Source organism: Gobius niger, assembly GCF_951799975.1.
Source record: "Gobius niger genome assembly, chromosome: 16".
Lineage (NCBI taxonomy): Eukaryota > Metazoa > Chordata > Actinopteri > Gobiiformes > Gobiidae > Gobius > Gobius niger.
This window is the reverse complement of record NC_136867.1, coordinates 16,928,701-16,950,078: the sequence shown is the minus strand read 5'-3', so window position 1 is coordinate 16,950,078 and position 21,378 is coordinate 16,928,701. Positions and strand designations below refer to the sequence as shown.

The following is a 21,378-nucleotide window of genomic DNA, read 5'->3' as shown; positions in this document are numbered from 1 at the left end:
ACATAATCTCCTCGAGTCTCGGGAGAGTTGCTTTCAATCTGCTGCTCTGATCTGAAATTAGAGGAATGCATTCACCTCCAGCCAGATCCGTCCGATAAACATCACGCTGCCTGCACACTCTTGTCCTCAGGACTGCTTTATATTGGCTTCTGTTCAGACTTGTTATCCTACAAGCAATCAATGTGTTTGTTTGGTGGTTGATGTGATGTAACAGTTGAGCAATTTTTGGGAGGCTACTATTAGGAACGTTTCAGCCAGTGTGGTGTGTTATCTGATTTGTTTAATTAATTTGAAGAATTATTCAAAACTCTTACTCAAGAATATATAACTTCTAAACAAATCATATACATAGAATCCTAACCAATATCTCTGATCACTCACTGGCTCATATTTTGCAGCAACTTTTCAACACTTCTTCAGTTTGGGTGCCATCAACATGTTCTGTAGGCTATAGCTCCTTTTTGCTGAAGCCATCTGTCCAGTCACAGTCACGGGGCAGTGGACTCAGCTGTTTGTCTGGGTGGGTCTCTGGAATGCCTCCTCAATAGAACAAATGCCTCTGTCCAGAAATAAAAATCATGATTGATACTAAATATAAAGCACCAATAGCAAGCCACATTTAACATCAGCGTGCAAATTATTACTAAAAAGACTAAAAAGTCTTAGCAATAGCCTCTGTTGTTGTTGCTTGATTATAAGTGAAACACAATTCACAAAGGAACTTCGTAATATTTCTTTCCCATCACAAGTGAAACTGAAATTGCTGTAATAACAACAATACAAAAAAACATACATTCAATTTTCTTCAACTTAGCTTGCGCAATCAAAAGACAGCCACAAAATGATACGTCATCATTGTGCGTCTGATTGTTTACATTATGGCGTCGGTAGATTTCCGAGGTTGGAAAATCTAAATCATTTATCGCATATTGCTGCTAAATCTGGGAACCTACTGTGATTATAATAGCGAGATGTGTTCTCTAATTATGTAGTGCTCGTAATGTATGTGTTTGGTTTGCTATGCAACTCGCTAATAACGTGCTTTTGTTAAATGTTAGCATACGAAGCTAACTGCAACTTCGGTAGTTACTGTCATTTCTTTGTTCGTTTATAAAGCGGCGATTTATTTACCATTGTACAACACAATCAAGTTAAGTTTTTTATAATGTTGTATAATATAAGATCACAGAAATACTTTTTACGCGGTTATGTCTGCGAATGTACATTGGTCAGTGCAAATGGTGACATCTTTTAATCATAAGTCATTTGCAGAAAACCTTCTTGGGATCTCCTGGGTGGACAGTGGATGGGTGCCTATTCTAAACCCCGGAAATGTACTGGACTATTTCTCTGAGAGGAGTAACCCTTTCTATGACAGAACTTGTAACAATGAGGTAGTGAAGATGCAAAGGCTGACTCTGGAACATCTCAAGTAAGTTCACTTTTAAATGAAATGATTGCAGGAATGCAGGGCTTTGTATGTAATCATTATTTTTCCTCATTTGTAGCCAAATGGTGGGAGTGGAGTATATTCTGTTACATGCCCAGGAACCTATTCTTTATATTATTAGAAAACAACAGCGGCAATCGCCAAACCAAGGTGAGTCACAACATTGTTAGTGTTTGGAGTAATTTTGCATTTGTTAGTAATACCATAAAAAGACAAAAGAGACCTTGACATTGTCTGTAATTTGATACACTGATCACTCATCTGTAAATTCCACTAATAACCTACTGAATCCTACAAAATTTCAGTAATTCCTTTGGCTGACTACTACATCATAGCAGGAGTGGTGTACCAGGCTCCGGACCTGGGAACGGTTATCAGCTCCAGAGCGGTAGGATTTATTAATGTAGTATAACGCCTTTAAAAAGCTTTATGTGTACTGTAAATTACATCGTCTTTTTCAGCTATCTGCAGTTCATGGTATTCAGTCTGCGTTTGATGAAGCCATGTCTTACTGCCGCTATCATCCATCGAAAGGTTACTGGTGGCACTTCAAAGATCAGGAGGAGCGAGGTACAGATTTTGCCACCGCTTTGATTTTGCACACTGTACGTAATGAGACTGATGGTGTTGATTGAACATGTTTCTAAACAGAGAAGGCAAAACCAAAATCTAAGAAAAAAGAAGAGTTGTCAGCCAGTTCATTGTTTCAGAGGCATCGGGTTGACACACTCCTTGTAGATCTCAGGTCTAAATTTCCACCAACATTCTACCAGGTAAGTTTACAACTTAAAGGTGCATTATGCAACTTTTATGTGGGAAAAAAAGTTGATATTTGTGTGTATTTGACCTTGTAGTGACCCAGTGGATGTATGAATGTGAAGCATGGCGTCTTTACTTTCCGTCACAGTGGTCTCTTGGACACTCCAGGATCAATTGTTTGGAAGGTTTTCACTGGTGACGGAGCCTCTCACCTGAAAACCCACAAAACAATTGATCCTGGAGCGTTGTAGAGACCACCATGATCAAAAGTAAAGGCGCCATGCTGACCACGCAAACAGTTGCTGGGTCAAAGGGTCAAATACACACAAATATCAAACCAGCATCAAACCAGCAGTAACTTTACCCCATGTTTTTGTTTTTTTAGCCTAAACCTGGTGAAAAGCCAATTCCAGGTATGATCTATTAAAATATGATGATATATTTTCAATTCTAGAGATTAAGTACTCAATTTATGTGGCAATTATTTCCTCTCACTCTCTATTGTATTTCCCTTCATAGTTGAAGTTAAGAAAGAGCCTGAACCTCCAGCTGAAACCGTTAAACAGGAGGAAAGGGAACCTGCCACAAAGTCATCGGCTCCATCAGCTCCACCGAGTAAACCGCCCCCAGAGAAACGTGCCAGGCTTCAGTGACAAACTGTGCTGCCTCTCTGTGCTAAATACGCCACAGTCATCACTGTCATCACTGTCATCCCACTCCACTGACACGGAATAGAGGCCAAAATGAATTACTGGAGTATTTTTGGATTCCTTTTTGCAGCATCATTTGGACTCTTCTCATTTCCTCTGTTTACAAGATGCTAAGAATGAACTTGCACATGTGGTGTCAGTTACTAGTAAGGGTGCCCAGGACTATTTTTGCACTGTAACTTTAGGATCCAATATCTAAAATTTCTGGCGCTGTGGCCAATACTGTGGCTATTAAATCAACATGAGTGGCTGTATTTAAAACTATAATTGAACATGGAATTAAAAGCTAGTTCTTTGCTGGAGCCATGTCGCTGTTTGTGCAGAGGATTAGCTCAGCTGTCTGATGTTTAGGATGACACGGCATCAGTGTCAGTTTACGATCTACCTCAGCATTATGTATGTGCTGAGTACATCTTTATTCTCAGTGTTTTCACACAAAAGACAAGTAGTAGATTATCAGTAAGAATTGTAAAATTTACTTTTACACTTAATTTGTTTTTACGTTTTGTATTAAACAGATGTTGTGTGGTCTAATTTCTTGTGCTCTTTGGGAGAACGTTGTATTTTAGTAACAGTGTTGCCAATGCTAAATTTACAACAACACAAACTTTATGCTGGATAAATCCAATCTTGTTAAAAAGTATCAATCTTGGTTAAATGTCATTGAGGATGAAAATTCTCATGGGTTTTTCAGGATGGAACTATATTGTCATGTCGATAATCATTCATATGAAAGGGTTTATATCAGTGGTTCTCAACCTTTTGGAGCCACGACCCCCATTATAACAGGTAAAGAGGTTCACACCATGAGAAATAGGAACATTAGCCTACATAGTTCTTAAAAAATGAAGAAAAAAAACAAATAGCTTAAATAAAATTCATCAAACTACGAACAAATAATGGCACTGGTAAAATAGCAAACACATGCTACAATAAAACATTAGATTATATGCTAATGAAAATATGTATATTTTCTCTAAATGATCTGGCGACCCCCAGGTTGAGAACCACTGGTTTATATAATTGTTTTTGTTGTTTTTTCTATGATCCACTTTTTTTTTTTAAACAATTGGCCCTATTGTTTTAATGCATACGGGGTTATCCGCGGTTATTGTCCCCCTCATTGGTCAAGGCAGTAAAATCACCACAAGGGGTCGCTGTTTGATTAGTTTTGGTACCACTGCTAATTGTTTTATGCTATTTTCAACTCACTGTCAGAGCTGCGCGAGGTCATCTTCAGGTCACGCGTTTTGGTTTTGCGCCCAGGGAGAAATCACAATGGATAAAAATCTAAAAGACACGAAAATTTAAGTAATTTGAAGCTGAGGATGCGCATATAAAGCCATACATATTAGCCGCTACCAGGCTACTGTAATGACGCGAAGAAGAAGCTGCTCGCAGGGCGTGGTGGGATAGGAGCCTCCTCGGTGGAGGACTGGAAACAGTGCCCCAGCTGGCTGCTGCTAGCTGCACACAAGAAGATGGCTGCAGAGGGGATTTTCAGGCCAGTGTCTGAAAACAGAGCACCGTTTGTCATGTTCACCACCGACTAGCCAGCGTGTCACCCCTTCCCCGGTTGTCGGTGACTCGAACGGGGATAAAACACGAACAACATGGGGTCCCAGACTTTACAGATCCTGAGGCAGGGGGTCTGGGCTTCAGTTACGGGCGGATGGTACTACGACCCCGACCAGAACACCTTCGTCAACGCGCTACATCTGTACATCTGGCTGTTCCTGCTATGCTTCCCCTTCACGCTTTACATGGTGAGTGGGGTCTGTCCGTGGCCGTCCCGGTCATTATTACCGTTTTATTACTGTGTTCGCCGTGGATTGTTAACGGGACGGCGAGCAACAGCAGCTGGAGCTTTTAGCCTGACCACTGTCGGTTGGTCTCGGGGCTATACGATGTAGCGCGTCCCACTTAAAAACACAAAATCATACGTATTATTTTTTAATATTTGCAACACACCCGGTTACATCTTGTCTCTAAATCCCTAATCATTTAAAATACCCTTTGAAATACCCCGATTCCCCCTTGTTTTGCTCGCACTATCCAGCAAAACTAGAATGCTCTTTTGTTTAGCCTCAACTTCAGTTCATCTCCCTCTAACATTAAATCCGTGTGGGCATAAAGCAGTAGTATACACGCTATTAGTCGATCTAATACCCCTTCCCCCTTTTATCTGCTTGTTTGACCCTGTCTGTGCTCTGATTCGCCCTATCATAAGCTTTCAGTACCAGATGTGATTGTGAAGACCACAGCTCAATGAGGATGTAGCTGCAGGAGATGATGCGAAGGGCTCAGGGACTGTCTCTAAAAAGTGTTGAAGCAGATTGGTCAGTGGTCAAAGTGCACTTAACAAGCCCAGAAACCTGCATGGACCCTGTTTTGTTATTGCTTTTGGACATCGAAAACGTGCAGATAGAAGCAGCCTTATCAAGCATCGTTGTGATCAGTGGCTTCCCAATAGTGTTAGAATGGTTATTTTCTCATGTGCTGCTGTCTCCCAAAGATTTTCCATTTGGCACAGGCGATCCTTGTTGGAATAATTGTATCAAACACCATTTTATAGTGTGGTAAAATTGTAACTTTTGCTGATAGTTAATCTTTAAACAGTCATTTATTGGCCAGTGTACTTAACCTTTATGTTTATGAGCATTCAATACCCAAACAAAGCCTATCTCAATATCTTAGTGCTCAACCTGTATTTAAAGTTTCGTCTTTTAATGGAAAACACTGAGTCAACCTGTTATATTACAGCAGAATTAATCATTAGTTTTTGCTGGAAATAGAAGGTGACATGAGAAATATTGTTGTCACTGTCAGTGAGTTTGGAGGAGTAGGGCAGAAATGAGTGAGCCAAGCCAAGTAATTGAACAATAAATATGGTAGTTATTCAATGATTCTTTCGCCTGTTTGTTTATTTATTCACCTCAGTCCGGGCCTCAATTGGATATTTTTGTTTTGTTTTAATGCTGTTATTTGTCATAATAACACCACATCATTAAAGGGGCTAGATGCAAGTTGGCTATTTTATGCTCACTACTGCCACCTCAGGTCATACGTGTAACTGCAGCTTCTATATTAGGCTCATGCATGACGGACCGAATTAGCACCTTTTTGAGTGACAGTGCAGGATTTTAGAGGCAGTTGTGGTGAACAGGTCTGAGCTCATTCTACACATTAGGACATTACTGGAGCATGTAGGGGGAGGACAATACATAATTTTAACATTTTAAGGTTACAGCCTAATTAAAAGTCTCCTTCTCATAATGGATTACTCATTTTGTTCTCCAGATGACTATTGTCGCCGGTAACATCCACTTTTCTCCCCCCTCTAGGTTTTTATGTTTTTGTCATTGGGGTTTTTCAAGCCATACGTCACCTTCCATGTTATTTATGGGCAGCACTTTTATTGGAAACCTGCCATTACATGTGTCGCTGAAGAGGTGAGCGAGATGTGTGAGTGAATTGCAGTGCCTGTCTCTATAAATGCGACAGAAGTCACGTCTATTTGCAAAGCCTGCTAACGTCTATATCGAGAGCTTGATGTTTGGTATCGGTCTGTGGACTTCCCTGTCTATTCCGGGAGTGGAAATACGCTGGTCAGCACCGTGGTTTATATAGCGGTTTGTGCGTGATGCAGTGCACACCTCAAGGACACCGCACAGAGACGAGCCCAGGCAGAGAGACAGTAGACACCTTGTGGTAAATGCAGCGCAGGATAGGCCTCATCGAGAGACTTCCCAAAGTGATTGATTCGGGCTGTCAGTTCAGGTAGAGCCCATGTGCTGCATATTCATTTTAAAAGGCACCAGAATAATTGATGTTAGCTTTTAAAATTTCAATGCAGCTGTATTACACGGAGATTGATCTGTGATATTAAGGGTTGTCCAAGTAAAATCTTTTATGTAGTCACTCAGTCAGTGTTCAACAAAAAAGACAAAACTATGATCACAACTTTTTTTTTGCTGTGACTTAAAGATTTAATCGCGGCTAGTGGAGTATTTAATTCTAACAATGTCTAATTCAGTAATTGTTGATTTTTATCTGGTTTATACACAGACTTTAATAAAGGTTTTATTTGAAAGCTAGCACAGTTTAAAAAAAAAATAATCAAACACAACTCCATTATGCGATTTTGATGAAAGTATTATTATTCCTTAAAGGGGCTAGATGCAAGTTAGCCATTTTATACTCACTACTGCCACCTCAGGTCATACATGTAACTGCACCTCTTATATTAAGCTCGTGCATGACGACAATTCGGACCCGAAGTAGCACCATTTTGAGTGACGGTGGAGGATTTTAGCGGCAGTTGTGGTGAACAGATTTGGGCTCATTCTACACATTAGGACATTGTTGAAACATGTAGGGGGAGGAAAATACATAATTATAACATGTTTAAACTCTGTATAGTCCCTTTAACAAGAGACTCTCTGTGCGTATTTTTAATCTAAATCTGGTTAAAATTTGATTGATCGAAATCAGTGTTTGCCTAGTAAACTACTAAAACCATTGTTAGTTGCAGTCCCAAGATGATGAACCGCCAAAACCATCTGATTTAACAGGACACAGACAACACCTGATGACTCAACAGCATTATCTAATTACTTTATAATGATGTGAAATCAAATAAAAGCCCAAAACATGAACCAGTTTCTATGGTAGATAATGGCACTCAAAAAGGACAGACGAGGCAAGCCCCACTCTCTCTCCTGTCAGCTGATACCGGCCCGTAGTCGTGGAAACATGGGTCCAGGTTCAGGGCAGAATGAACCTCTGTGTGTCAAAAAGAGGAAGGCCTATGTTTGCCCATTGAGACATGCCAGAAAAATAAAGACATTTCAACTTCACCATAGAGTGCCTTTGTTTCTCTAGTTTTTAAACCTCTGTGTGTGTGTCTGGTTTGTTGAAGAAAGTGAAGAACTAAACATTGTACTGTGACACTTTTGCAAAACCAATGTGATTTTTCAGTTGTGATTTTGATTTTCAACTATTTTGTTATTACTGTAAGCTTCCTTCAGATAGATCAGCTATTTGTGCTAATCAAGGAAAAACTGGATCAGAAATAGATTAATAATAGTCGATACTGAACTGATACCGTTTTTTCTTGAAGACGCAACTTTCATCCCCCTCTAGCCTAGTTCTGTTTTATAACGTGAACTGAACTCTAAGTGCAACATTCTCCGTGTCTATCCCAGGCGCTGCCACCCACCATGGTGATTGTGGGCATCTACTGCGGAGTGATTGCTGGGCTGTTCCTGCTGCTGAAGGCAGTGAACTACCGCCTCCACCACGCGCTGGACGAGGGGGAGGTGGTGCAGCGCAAGGCCAAGGAGAGTCAGTCCAGCAGCAGCCGAGGAGCCACGACAGGACCCGGTGATGGCGCCCCCCGCAGACAGGACAGCAACGGCCCTGGGTGAGTGCAGGCTCACAGAGAGGGAGGGAGAGAGACAAGCCCAGTGATGGAAATGACAACTGAAGTAAATGCTTCATGACTAGTGGGCAGCAGCAGTGACCTAGGAAGGAGGGCGTCAGATGAAGTGGGAAGAGCAGTTGTTATCAAGCTGTGGTATGGGGTATTTTTGGTGTTGTTTTGTTATCTTCTTATGCAGGGAAGAGAAAAAGAGAAACAACAGCATATAATTATAACATTTTGGCCTTTTCTGTTAATTTTGTTGCCTTGTTTAAGGTTAAGGTGAACTGATTTGTCCCTGTAGGGAAATTTGTGGTCTGCATTTGATGCCGCTGGGACAACCCATAAGGAGAGTGGGCGACTGCAGTGCAGCGCCCGGGGAACCGTCTCCAGATTTGAAGCCAGAATGGCTTTGGTCAGAGTCACCTGGCTGGAGGAATAACCTATTGTGCATGTTTATGGTTGCACCGAAGCACCCGGATGAAACCCATTCATACCAGACATAAGGAGAGAAACATGCAAACTCCACACAGAAAGGCTCGCACAGTCCAGGAATGAATCGGACCCGGGAACTTCTTGCTGTGAGGCACAAACGCTAACCGCTCAGCCACCGTGCCGCACAAGGCATAATAACTTAGGCAAGATGGATTTTTGTGGAGAAGACTCTGGCATGACTTTAGCTCTAACCTGTAGGAGTAGATAAATGAACAAAATCAGGACCGCGGGATGTTTGTCATTATGTGAGATTAAAAGAGCTGATTTTGTGTCTGTTTGCTTCTGGTCAAAATTTAAATATGTTGTGATTCCATGAGTGATTCCATATTTTATACACTGCATTCTGTCTGAATGGTGAAACCCTATATAGTATACTCATGCATAGACCTCATATTTATATCATTCAAATATTATGCGCTCTTGTAGCAGTGATTTTCTGGATATGGTTTGTCATCATTGTGCCTGAGGGAGAGACATCTTTCTTAAGCCTTAGAATTAAGAACTGGTATTCTGGGGATGTACTCTGTGGCTTTGCCTGTTGTTGAGCAAGAACATTTTTGAATATGACCATCTCCAGACACATCAAAAACAACCAAAGTTCACTTCCCTCAACATGATATGACTTTCTCCACATATTTTCTGGTACTGCTCACATTATTGACACACACAATTACTAAATGAAAACACACATTGTACTGTACATAGTTCTTTCCCCTCACAAACATGCTGTCTCAAAGCCATAGGAGTTCTCTTACATGCAATCTCACATGGACTAACCTTTGAACTTTTGGGACTAAAGCTTAAAGATAAGATACGTAGACCACCAACACTGCAGGCTGTTTTGAGCCACTCGATCAATCACTGAATCCTCTCACAATGCTCCTCCTGTTTATGCCGAGCTCCGCTTGCGGCCCTATGTAGTAGAAGTTTGCTGTAAAGAAGAGTGAGAGGAGCGAGAGAGGAGGGGCTTAGGGACTCTGCGCTTGTTTAATCAGGAAGAATAGCTCAGTGAGAACTTGAACAAGCCGTGTTAGATGGTGCTCAAGATGTGTTTGAAATGATTACTAAATAACTGCATCAAGCATAATACCTCCCTTTAAGATTCAGTGAGCTTATTATCAAAGGTCAGTGCATAAAGTACAGTTTAAAAGCCTTCATTCATGTTCTGTTATTGTTAAGGACACGTCTGCGGTAATATAAAACAATGGGCCATTACCGTTGCCTGTAATATGGCGCCCGTGTATCCTGTTTTTAGAAAGTGCTGAGGTCTTATCCCAGCCTGAAGAAATGCCACTGAGTTTCCAGGTTTTTATTACCCGTGAGTTAAATAAGTGACTCATTCTGACATTCCAGTGAGGGCGCTTAGCAGGACCCTGAGAGGCTCCGCAGACCACACCACCAGTCTCTGCGCAGCCTTAGAAAACAGTTTGCATCAGCAGCAACATCTCGTTCAGCATCAGCGCGTATTCATCTAGTTAGGGCTGCGTGATTATTCACAATTGGATCAAAAAATGGTTGCACAAATCGCAAAGACTGAAGTTATTAAGGGCAGTACAGTATCCAACTTTTATGCTACCGGTATCGATACTGCAGTTTGAGTATCTGCCAATATCCAATGTTTATCAAAATACTTTCTTAAAAGTGGTTGTCTCTGAGTGAAAAAAATAATGACTCTTTTGTCAATTGTAAGATCAATATAGTCATATTTTATTGTCATGATGTTACAGATCAATTATCAATTATATCTATTGATAAAATACTGGATGAACATTAAACAAGAATCACTGGACTTTTCTACACTAATTATCCTTGGGTATATTACATTAATATAAACAACTCACATGAAGTGATTTGATCATTACAAGTTTGTTAGATCAGTTATTTCTTAAACTAAAACACAAACACTTGGCTTCAGCAGTGGTTATTTTATTGTATTAGGCTTCTTTAGGTATTTCTATGACAGTTTCTGACCCAGCCTTGATTAGTTTTCGTTAGCATTAGCATGCATCCGATAGATGCTATTGCTAGCGTGGCATTTTGCGCGGTGTTCAAAAAAGGTTAAACATTAAAACTAAATCAGTTAAATTGAATTCTCCATGTTCTTAGCTTTACAGTGATACACAGCATACCCATATTTACTTAGATTTAGGTAGTAAGAGTTGTTTTTAAGGCGTTGAGAGCCAAAATTGGTATCGGTTCAGTATCGGATATTTGTAGCTGATACTCGATATCGTATATTGTCCAGTATCGGCTCCCATACCAGTATTGGATCGGAGCATCCCTACATCATACGGTCTTAATATGTTTTAAACCTTCTAACCATGTATCTTAAAGAGACTAGATGCAAGTTGGTCATTTTATGCTCATTACTGCCACCTCAGGTCATACGTGTAACTGCACCTTCTATATTAAGCTCGTGCATGATGGCACTTCGGACCCGAAGTAACGACTTTTTGATTGACAGTGCAGGATTTTAGAGGCAGTTGTGGTGAACAGGTCTGAGCTCATTCTACACATTAGGACGTGGCTGGAACATTTAGGGGGAGGAAAATACTTAGTTTTAACATTTTTAAACTCTATGTAGTCCCTTTAAACCTAGACAAGCATATTCTGAAAATAAGTTTAAGAGTTCATGTTCAGTCTTCTCTCAAATGTCGAGTCTCCTGGATGCAAATTCCAATTATTGCAATCACAATAATTATTATCTGACACCCTGATAGAAGTACTCAGTGATGCATTTCACCAAGTGTTAGTCCTTCACACAAATAAACTGCTTATTTTGGATTGGGATTTAATTTTGCAGCCATTTATCATTTGCTGCATTTCAATGATGTTAATACTCAGTCACTTCTTAAAGCAGTTCTACCTTCTATGTAACTTGTTTACCTTAATAAATCATTTTCATAGTCCCTGTGGGGGTAATACAAGTGTGGATGGGATGATTGGGGGGTCTTTCATCTCCCCCGGTGTCTCTGGCCAGAAAAACCTCACTTGCAGCTTTCCCTGCTCTGACCCGGAGGCCCAATACACACTAATGGAATCACAAAGAAGTTCAAGAACAGGCTCACGGGCAAAGCTAACGGCTAGCACCACTTAAACCGTATTTACAGCCAAGTTTCAGTGAAAAAAAATATCTCCATTATGTAATTGGATCAGAGAGTATTTACTCTCACGGACAATTAATGAGTAAAAAAAAACCTGCAAATGCTACATGCTACGACACCTGCAGTGGCGCTTTTGGCCTTTAGGGGCATGAGTTACTTAGTTCTGCTTTAATTGTGCGTCTTCAAAAATACTCTTGTGTGCTGCATGATGATGACATAGGAGTTAGGTCACAGCAATGCCGGCATTAACCCATCACCCGAGTTTAACCCACAGTATTTGCAGAATGTATTCATTGAGTCAAGAGCAAAAAGAAAATGTGTCTAAAATTAGATTTTTATGTGTACAGGCTTTGTTGAGCTACTTGGAAAGAGCTGGAGAGCCACAGGTCACTGGTCGGATAAAACCACCGAAAAGAAAGGCACTTGTAACAGCCCAGTGTCCTTACAATTGAGTTCCTGGCTTGTAATAAAAGTGCTGTTGTATGGTTTAAAAGGAGAAATCTCACGTCATATACTGTACCGTCCTGAGCACCGCAGCTTGGGAATCACTGTAGGTTGCTATGGTTTACAATAAAATGGAAAAGTCAAGCTGTAATTGATTAAGGTGCTCCTCTCTCTCCACTCTCTCCTTCCCGCTTTTCCGTGCGTCTGCTGTTCTTCTGTGTTGCAGCTCAATGCCGGCTTTGTTTGTTTTGTGGCTTGAACCGTTATGAAAAATGTGTGGCATATGGAAATGATTTATAGGAAATCCCTTGAACCTTGTTTGTTCCAACATAGCGACTGGTTAAAGAGGCTGGGCTAAATATAGGCCTGGGGTGAATCTCCCAGGACTGAGGCTGCGGTCTGCTTTTGCCATTTCACAGCAAGGCAAAGCTAAACAGACATGTGTTAGAAAGTTACTGTCATTGATTGAGATTTACCAAGCTATTATTGCGCCCAAGATAAACCAAGTAATACAAGCATTTGTCTTAATAGTAAACATTAAGAATCTGAGATGAACCCCAGACACTGTGGGGATAAATTGTATAATAATTAAGTATCAAATGTGTTTATGCAGGGATCCAGGAGGGGGGATTGAGATGGCAGATTTCATAAGACAGGAGACGCCGCCAGTGGACTGCAGCTCCCGAAACTCCTATATTGGAATGGACGCCAACCAGCAGGTAAGGGAAGCATCACGCAGTCTCTGGCCTTGAGGGGGACCACCTCAAAAAGCAGTAAAAGTTGGACAAATGGAGATGTGTGGGACCTGTCTTGTCTAAAGGCCATTGGGAAAACATTTCCCCCAAAACAAGCTTAGTTTGTATTGGCTGTATTAGTACTGTATTGGTTCAGCCATGACAACGGGCATCAACCTGATATTACGCTATGATCACTTTTCTCTCTCATGGTTTAGAGAGACACACCTTGATGATATAAAGTTGAGACATTTTGCTTTGTCAGAGTAGTTATCCAAACGTCCGGTAATGCATTAAAAGTAAGTTCTGTCTTCGTTCAAGAAAGTGAAATGAAAGAGTGTAGTTCGGCAAAAATGACAGGATATTCCAACCCAGAAAGTTTGGCTGAGACCTAAATGGCTGTGCAGTGCAATCAAAAGACTGACAGATAGACAGAACATCTTAATTGCTGAACTGCATGACGGTCCCAGGTTCGTTTCCCAGACAGCCTTGTTGTGTGTTTTTCTGTGTCTGCGTGGGTTTATCTGCGTACTGTACTTTAATGAATGAGAAATATACTTCTAGAACCAGAGTGGGTTGGTGGCAAAGGTCAACATCCACAGAAAAATGTCCTTTGCCTCAAGTTTTATTGAGCTCATCTCTGCATTGTGGTGTAAAACGTACCGTCTCCAAGTTCAGCATGTTCAGAGGGAGGCTGCTTTATCCGGTGTTGTGATTGGCACAAGCCGGATCCAAATGTTTTTCTTGTTTACAGACGATTGGTCAGCGTCTTGAAAATCCCCAGTGCAGTTAAAGTGCCCTATTTTAAGAGCTGGGGGGAACTGCAGTCTTTAAGATGTACTGCAAACCTTTCCAGAATAAATCTCCTGGCCTATGGGACTGTACATTTTTAACACTAAGATAAAGCAAACTTACTAAGAGAATGAGAGGAATGACTCCGTTCAGCTGCCTGTGAAACGTGTGCGTCTTCATTTGAACGTTACTCACACTTACGGCTGTCAGCAGATTGCATCTTTAACATTCAGAGTTTTTAGCGGTGAGATGCTACAGGATGAATTTAACCTCCAAAACCCCACGAGGGCCTTTGTACGGAGTGTCCTTGCCTTGTGCCACTTGCTTCTGCTCAGCTCCTCTGGTGTAAAACCTAAAAATAAGATTGAAACTTTTGGAGAATACCTAGATGACGTGTCTTTGCAACTTGAACTTGATTTTGTTTTGCTCGTGCATCTTGACATTTTGTCCTTTTGAAAGAACGGGGCTGTTTGATTTTGATGAAACGTACTCAAAGATAAGTGGTTTGAAGTGTGTCTGTCTAACTTTCAGATTATATCCACTCACGGGAGAGCAACAATCGGCAAAGGTAATTGATTTGCAACATTTAGGTTACTTTGATTAAAGGGAAAAATCCGGTTGCACCTTATTGACTGCACATTTCATTTTGCATAGTGTTTGATTGTGCTACTCTTACATAGGAAAAACACAATACATACAAAGCACACAATACACAGTGCCATGTGTCTATGCTATTTTGACTCAGCAGTGACCTGGGATTATCTTTTTTCACAGACACTGCTGAGCTACAAAAAGTCATCTATGGGTCACAACATCTTTTTTTAGACCAGAAACAATTGTACTTTGTGTTGAAGAAAGGTGCTGCATTGTCTGAATAATTTAAAGACGGTGTTCATTGCTATCCCAATTAGCTGACTGCTCTGACAGGAAATGGTGAGAGTGAAGTGGGAAAGAGCTTTACTGTGGATTACACTTTTAATACTCCGACAATAGCAAGGCCTTATTTCAACTTCTTCAGAAAGAGCAATTATTTCTGCCGAACATGAAATGCTGTTCTAGATACATTACTTCCCTCATAAAATACATTAACACACCACATTATTGCTGGTTTTCTTTGTATAAGCACTGTCTCATTGCTCAGTCTCCGGGTTTATGCAGGAGTCTATAGAGTGCAGGCACATGTTCAGAGGCACTGGTTGTACTGTCTTAAATAATTAATGAGTCATGTCATGCCTTTATTGCTCTGCTCTTCACAGGAGACGTGGGAAAGGCAGATGACATCAGTTTAACTCTGGTGGAGAGCTGCAGCCACGATCACGGTAAACTCTTTGCTCTGAACAAACACATCATGTCTCCTGTGTCACATACAGCACTTTACTGTTTACTCTCTGTCCCGCAGATCTGCTGTCTGACACAAAGATGTACTGCCTTGTTCCCAATGATTCCTTTGCCTCGCTGCAGCCCTCCACCTCCCTTTGTCCCTCTGAGGTGTCCCGGGACCCTGCGGACCTCTGCACCTCTGCTGCTTACCACTTCAGCCTGTCACACTCGTCCTGTGACGCAGAGAGCACTCACCCATCACAGACTTTCAGGAAAGAGCTCCGAACGCGGGGCTTGCCTCGGACTTCTAGCTCAGCGGGGTCAGCTTTCCCTGACCCTTCTCTACCGGATCTCAGCCTATACCTAGCCCCGCGCCGAGGGGGGCTGGACCCGGTGTGTGAGCTAGAGGCCGCGCGGCCTCACAGAACGGGCCTGTGTGACCGAGACACAGACAGACTTTACCAGCAGGAGCCGGCGGTGGCCTCCACTTCAGGACTAGACTGTTACAGGCACAAGGAGGCCCGCAGGGTGGCTCGCTCGGCCTCCAGAGAAGCAGGGGAGGGCAGCTCGGGGCTCTACCAGGGAGACATGGGGGGTAAAAGTATAGGGAAGTCCCATCGAGGAGAGCGCAGTGCTGACAGCCTGAGGAGCTTGAGCACACGGAGCAGCGGCTCCACCGAGAGCTACTGCAGCGGCACTGATAGAGACACCAACAGCACCGTCAGTAGCTTTCACTCAGAGCAGACCAGCTCCACACACGTGGAGAGCCTGCTTTCTTTGTCAGGGGACGAGCGCGCCCGAGACAGGAGCGACGCCACAGTTCCAGCAGGAGGAAGGACTTCTAGTCTTGGTAATATTAGCTCACGAGGCCTCAGCAGAGAGGCCAATAAAAACCCACACGCTAATGAACTAACGGTGAAGCAGCCGGCAGGGGCCCAGAAGAACACAGACGCTGTCCCATCTCAGGACGTGCCAGGCATAAGAACCAGTGCAGACGGCTCCACTGCTGGGGCTGAGCAGGAACAGGGCAAAGACAGTACTCAATCAAAGTCATGTAATGTTCAGAGGACTTCCTCTCTTTCTGCAGGGCGGAGCGGGCGGAGACGGACAGGTAAAAAGAGGGCCAGCAGTTTTGATGCTAGCCGACACAGAGACTACATGCGGAGCATGGCTAAGCCCTGCAGCGCTGGGTTCACTGGGGCAGGAGAGGAGGACAGTGACCACAGTGAGCTGAGCTGTGCCTCCAGTTTGCACTCACACCACCTGAGCACAGATAGCTCCTCCAGCAACACGTCCCGCTCCTGCCACTCCCCTGAAGGCCGCTATAGAGCGCTCAAAGCCAAGCACAGTGCAGCACATGCCTCGTCCAAAGGCAAGACTGCAGTAGGATCTGAGGTTAGTGCTAAAAGACGCACCTCGCGCCGCACCCCCAGCACGGGCAGCGCCAAAACTCACGCCCGGGTGCTGAGTTTGGACAGTGGGACCGCCGCCTGCCTTAATGACCCCACTCGCCTGGCTCCAGTTGGGCCACGCCCCCTCACCACCTCCAAGTCGGACCTGGAAGCCAAAGAAGGAGAGGTGTTGGACGCAGCATCTCTGTTAGGACGCGCCTCTCAGCTGGAGTCTGTGACCCGCTCCAGGAACAGTTTACCAAACCAGACAGTTTTCACTGAGCCTCAGGACGCTGCAGCTGCTGCTCTGCGGGGTATGTACACACACTGTCCTGTGAGCCATGTGCTCTGTCTGACACGCTGAGCCGATGATGTACTGATGAAGCACAGATGAAGCACAGTGTTAGCATGTGTTAAATATGCTTCAAACATGTATCCGTGTGCTTGTTGTATTTTGGACAGTTCTCCTGGTCATAGCTGTTTTTAAAAGGGCTTATCATACACCGTGCTCGGTGTAACTATGGAGCGTTACTATGGAGTGACAGGCTTGACCCAGGAAGAGTGTTCTCTCTGTATGACCATTAGCATCATGGCACACTGTGTGCTTTGTGTTAGACAAACAGCTGCTCTCTGATTACTGCTATAGTGCATCCAATACATTCCTTCCATACATTCTTCAGGTCTAAATCCAGGATACAATATAGTAAGTGGGTCCACTTATATTGTTCTTCAGGGTGTTAACTAGATCTGATTCATAACTTTTGGACGAGATACTTTGCTTTTCATGAGTGTTTTGAATCTGCACTTTAAGCTTTTGTGCTGTGATAAAAGAATATACTGTAACTCCCAGTGAAGACTAATGGCCTCTATGTGCAACTGTTGCATTTGGAGGTTCATATTTGTGGTACACACTTTCATTATGACATCAGATTATGTTTATGTACCTGGCTTAAACTGTTTAGACTTGTTTTGTTTGTTGAGCATATTTGCTTACTATATTTAGCCTTTATTTGTTGTTAAACAGGTGCGAGGTGTTTCTGGTCTGCTTGTAGTGGCTCTTGTTTCACCGGCGGCTAATGTCACTGATACATTACAGCAGAGTATAAAAGAGAACTTTGATTTAATAAAACTCAAAACTAGAGGACTGAAAGAAATGTGTTCGCCCGCTGACTGTGTTCGTGTGTCTGTCACTGTCCCAGCTCCGGGGAGTGAGGAGACTGTGGTATTTCGTCGTGAGCGTAGCACATTTCGTCGGCAGGCTGTCCGTCGGCGACACAATGCGGGCAGTAACCCCACGCCCCCCGCGTCTCTGATCGGATCCCCTCTCAGGTAAACCCTCGCTTGGAGCCTGGGCACCTGGTGTGAGCATGCTGCCAGACTGTCATTTTTACCACATGTTTTTGTTTCCCCTCACCTTTGTCCTTTCCTGTTTAGTGACTTTGAACGTGCATGCTGGGACTTTGTGGAGCTTGCTTTTGTCTGGCCATTGAATAAATACACTTTTTTTTTTAAACAAATTTTGCGAAATCATAATTGACTAATAATGACTGTCACCTCATCTCCTTCTCATGCACGACTTGCTCACTATAGACCACACCTACAGTGACTTGCCTCCTTAAGCAAATACGTGTCAATTTCCACTGTTAAACCAAGACTTGACACAAACTCCTTTGTAAATATGCTCCAACTTTGATGCAAAGTTTAAAACTTGAAATTAAACTAGTGCAACCTCTGTAGGCTGTCTCTTGCCAAGACTCACTGAACCTTCTGATCAAGGTCATAACCAACAAACGCTGAGCCCAAGAAAAACAAGTCTGCAGCCTCAGCCTCCCAGCTGTCGATATCCTCCAAAACACAGCACTGCTCCCTCATCCCTTATCCTCCTGGTTCACTTCATAATATACCTTTTTTAACTTACAAACCATTAAAGCGGAAGCCACTAAATTTCAATGTTGGTTGGTTGTTGTGATCTGAACTCATTCCTAACTTTCCTAACATATTTTGTGGCATCCCAGTTCTTCACAGGAATGAGTTTATAGTCACGGTTCACAACTGGCAGGGTCACTTTTCAGGATCACTGTCACAGAAATGCTAGAAAACTAGCCTGCAAGTTCATGAAATTGATACAAATGTTTCATGTTTCATTAGATTCATAGGGCCCGATCATGTGCGTCAAAACGGAGACGATAGCGTGACATTTTGCGCTCAGTAGGAGCGCACTTTGTGATATTGCTACTCCAGACTTAGCGCATTTAAGTGGGTTGAGACACACACATTTTCCTCCAACCAGATCGACTCCGCGTCCAGGAGAGTGGTTGTGTGGGAGTGGGGGGTGAACATGTGCTTTTGTTTTGCTTCGCGTTCACGCCAAGCGCGGGCAGATCCGCGCCACAGCGGACGCTGTAGCTCTTTTTCTCTCGAGACGTGAACATTGTTTAGCTCACGATGGGGTAAATAAAGTTTTTAGTTTGACCTGTGAGAGCCTAAGGCTTAAGAAAGAACGCAAGACAGCGCAATGTAAACGAGGAAGTGAACGTCAGCCGTGTTTCCATCAGTGCAGTCACCTCCTCTTGCGACGCCCCCTCACAGGTGGCGGAGGCGAATGGCACATATAGCTCTGCCACTCGGAAAATAATTCGCCAAGAGCCTGCGCCGCCCCGTGCGCCGCCACAAGATCTGGCCCATAGTGTTTTATCCACAAATGTCTGACTTTACAATATACTAAAGGAGGACAAAACAAATTCCATTCCATTACTAGAAATGAAACGGGTTTAGTGCCTTTAATTACTGGAGGTGTGTTGTGTTTAGTGAGTTGGCAAATATTTCATAAACTTATAATGTACATTTTACAGTTTTGCTTACTTTGAGGCAGTAGCAGCGCCAGGATCTACTTTGTGGGTGGGCAGGAAGAAAACTGTTGCGGTATTGGGGGGCTGGGGGTTTGTTGCGTCCTCACTCCTCTCCCTGATCTCCCAGAGTTTTATTAGTGCAGTTGACAAAATTACGGCCTGCATTCAATGAGAACGAGGAGGAGCAGGAGTAAAAGAAACATGTGCCATCGCGGCCAGCGATCAGGGCTTTCACGCACAGGTGTCGTGCGTGAAGTCTCTCCATTCCTGAGGAAAGGACATAGTTTTTGGAGCAGGATGCAACACTCTGCACAGAGACAGATGTGTGCGATAGGTTCTGCAGACAGAGGCTCAGCCCGCGCAGCTGTCTCTGTCCTGGGAGAGGCCGTGAACACTGAATGATGCGGAACGTCGGGTGGGCCACGGATAAAAGTGATAAAAGGCCCACCCAGGCCTACCCAGGCCCAGCCAGGCCTACCCGTGGCGCCGCGTATGCTTTGTGGAAAATACTATTCCCAAAATTATTTTCTGATCTCACTTAAAGCTGCAACTTACATGAGAACCATTTTATGGATTACTAATATTGATTACTAATTTGGCATTTGTTTCATTCTCTTTCTGACTCTTTAAAAAAGCATCAGTGCAATGTGTTATCATAAGCATCATTATGTCCTTATCCCAAAGGGAAGAACACATTTTGTTACTGATATATAGTAAGTGTGCCATAGCCCATTATGCACAAGCGGCTGTAATTACCTGCGAGACAGACTAATGCATTGGACAGGTTCATATTCTTTAACAGCAATAATCGCTGGATCTAAACAAGTGAGGTGTGAATCTGCATAAATTATAAAGTGTTAAATCGATGTCTGAAATGGCACTTTTCTATCAGCTTAGTTCCATATCATCACTTTCCTTGTGTCAATGCTCCATACCATGCCATTATCTTTCCCATCTTTCCCGCCTTGTACCTGTGCCCCTGTATACCCCCTCCCCGGGATTTCTCTCACTCTTCTCCCCTCCCCACAGTCTGCAGGAGGCTCTGAGCCTTCAGGCCCAGCCCCCCTCCTCTCAGGCCAAGAGCCAGCCCTCCAGGACCTGCTCTCAGGTGACCGTGCTGAGCGCGAGCACCTCCCTGCTGGCCAGGAACGGGAGCACGCAGCTGGAAGGGTCCCAGGACAAGGCCTCCACCGTGGGTGCCACCAGCCTGCAGGACGACTTTGGTACTCCGATTTAAACCTTCACATTGGCATTTGCTACTCGGCCATGCATTGATTTGAGTTCTGAATAGGCAGCTGCATTTACTCTGGCTCTATCTGCAAACCTGCTTCATTTTTACTCCTTGGATTATGGACTTCTTTGGTCTCAACCTAATTGCCTGACTTAAATCAAAAACATGGGTCTGCGTGTTCTTGCTGTGTTATTAATGCTCTTAGAAAACTCTGTCTTCATCCCACTATGGGGTGAAAATTGGTGATTTCCCTTAGACCTATAGTTGTTATCAAATGCATTTGAGATTAAATCGCTGGCATTCGTCCACTTGGATCCCGCCTAAAGCCCATTGTTGCCGGTGTTGTTGTACTGCATCAAATTTTGATTCAGCGTAATACTAAACCAAAGGAGCTGGCGTCCTCATGAAAATATTTTTGACTCTATAGTTTGTTACATGTAGTTTCCAGTATTTACCATGGCTCTTTTCTTTACTTTTCAATATTGTTTTGGCTAAAGTTACTCTATGGATGTTGTTGCCTGCTTTCAACAAAAATGTTGGATCACAATTCCATACTAGTTTTTATTGTGTACTTTGCGTGCTTTGCTCTTTTGGAGTTTTCTACACAGCACACATTCAAAACATGGCATTTTGTCTCCTACTTTATTCTTCCCCCGGGACAGAGCTGCAGAGATGCT

General features: G+C 43.1%; 2 protein-coding genes across 4 annotated transcripts in view; both read left to right on the top strand.

Annotated features, from left to right (window-relative positions):
- The first annotated feature begins 854 nt into the window (after positions 1-854).
- Positions 855-3,375, top strand: med6 (mediator complex subunit 6). Its single transcript, XM_079573668.1, has 8 exons — positions 855-900; positions 1,273-1,432; positions 1,509-1,600; positions 1,756-1,838; positions 1,912-2,020; positions 2,102-2,223; positions 2,595-2,622; positions 2,729-3,375. Exons 1-8 carry the CDS (start codon positions 879-881, stop codon positions 2,860-2,862), a joined length of 750 nt encoding a protein of 249 aa, XP_079429794.1. The 5' UTR covers positions 855-878; the 3' UTR covers positions 2,863-3,375.
- Positions 3,376-4,164: 789 nt separating this feature from the next.
- Positions 4,165-21,378, top strand: part of pcnx1 (pecanex 1) — a 35,652-nt gene continuing 18,438 nt past the window's right edge. For 2 of the 3 annotated variants that reach the window (XM_079573631.1, XM_079573630.1), the window contains exons 1-8: positions 4,165-4,685; positions 8,127-8,344; positions 12,998-13,103; positions 14,442-14,478; positions 15,167-15,229; positions 15,310-16,935; positions 17,821-17,950; positions 20,500-20,693. In XM_079573631.1, the coding sequence (XP_079429757.1) occupies positions 4,533-4,685; positions 8,127-8,344; positions 12,998-13,103; positions 14,442-14,478; positions 15,167-15,229; positions 15,310-16,935; positions 17,821-17,950; positions 20,500-20,693 (2,527 nt within the window). In that variant the 5' untranslated portion in view covers positions 4,165-4,532. The remainder of the gene's footprint in view (positions 4,686-8,126; positions 8,345-12,997; positions 13,104-14,441; positions 14,479-15,166; positions 15,230-15,309; positions 16,936-17,820; positions 17,951-20,499; positions 20,694-21,378) is intronic. The other variant, XM_079573629.1, reaches the window with a different exon arrangement.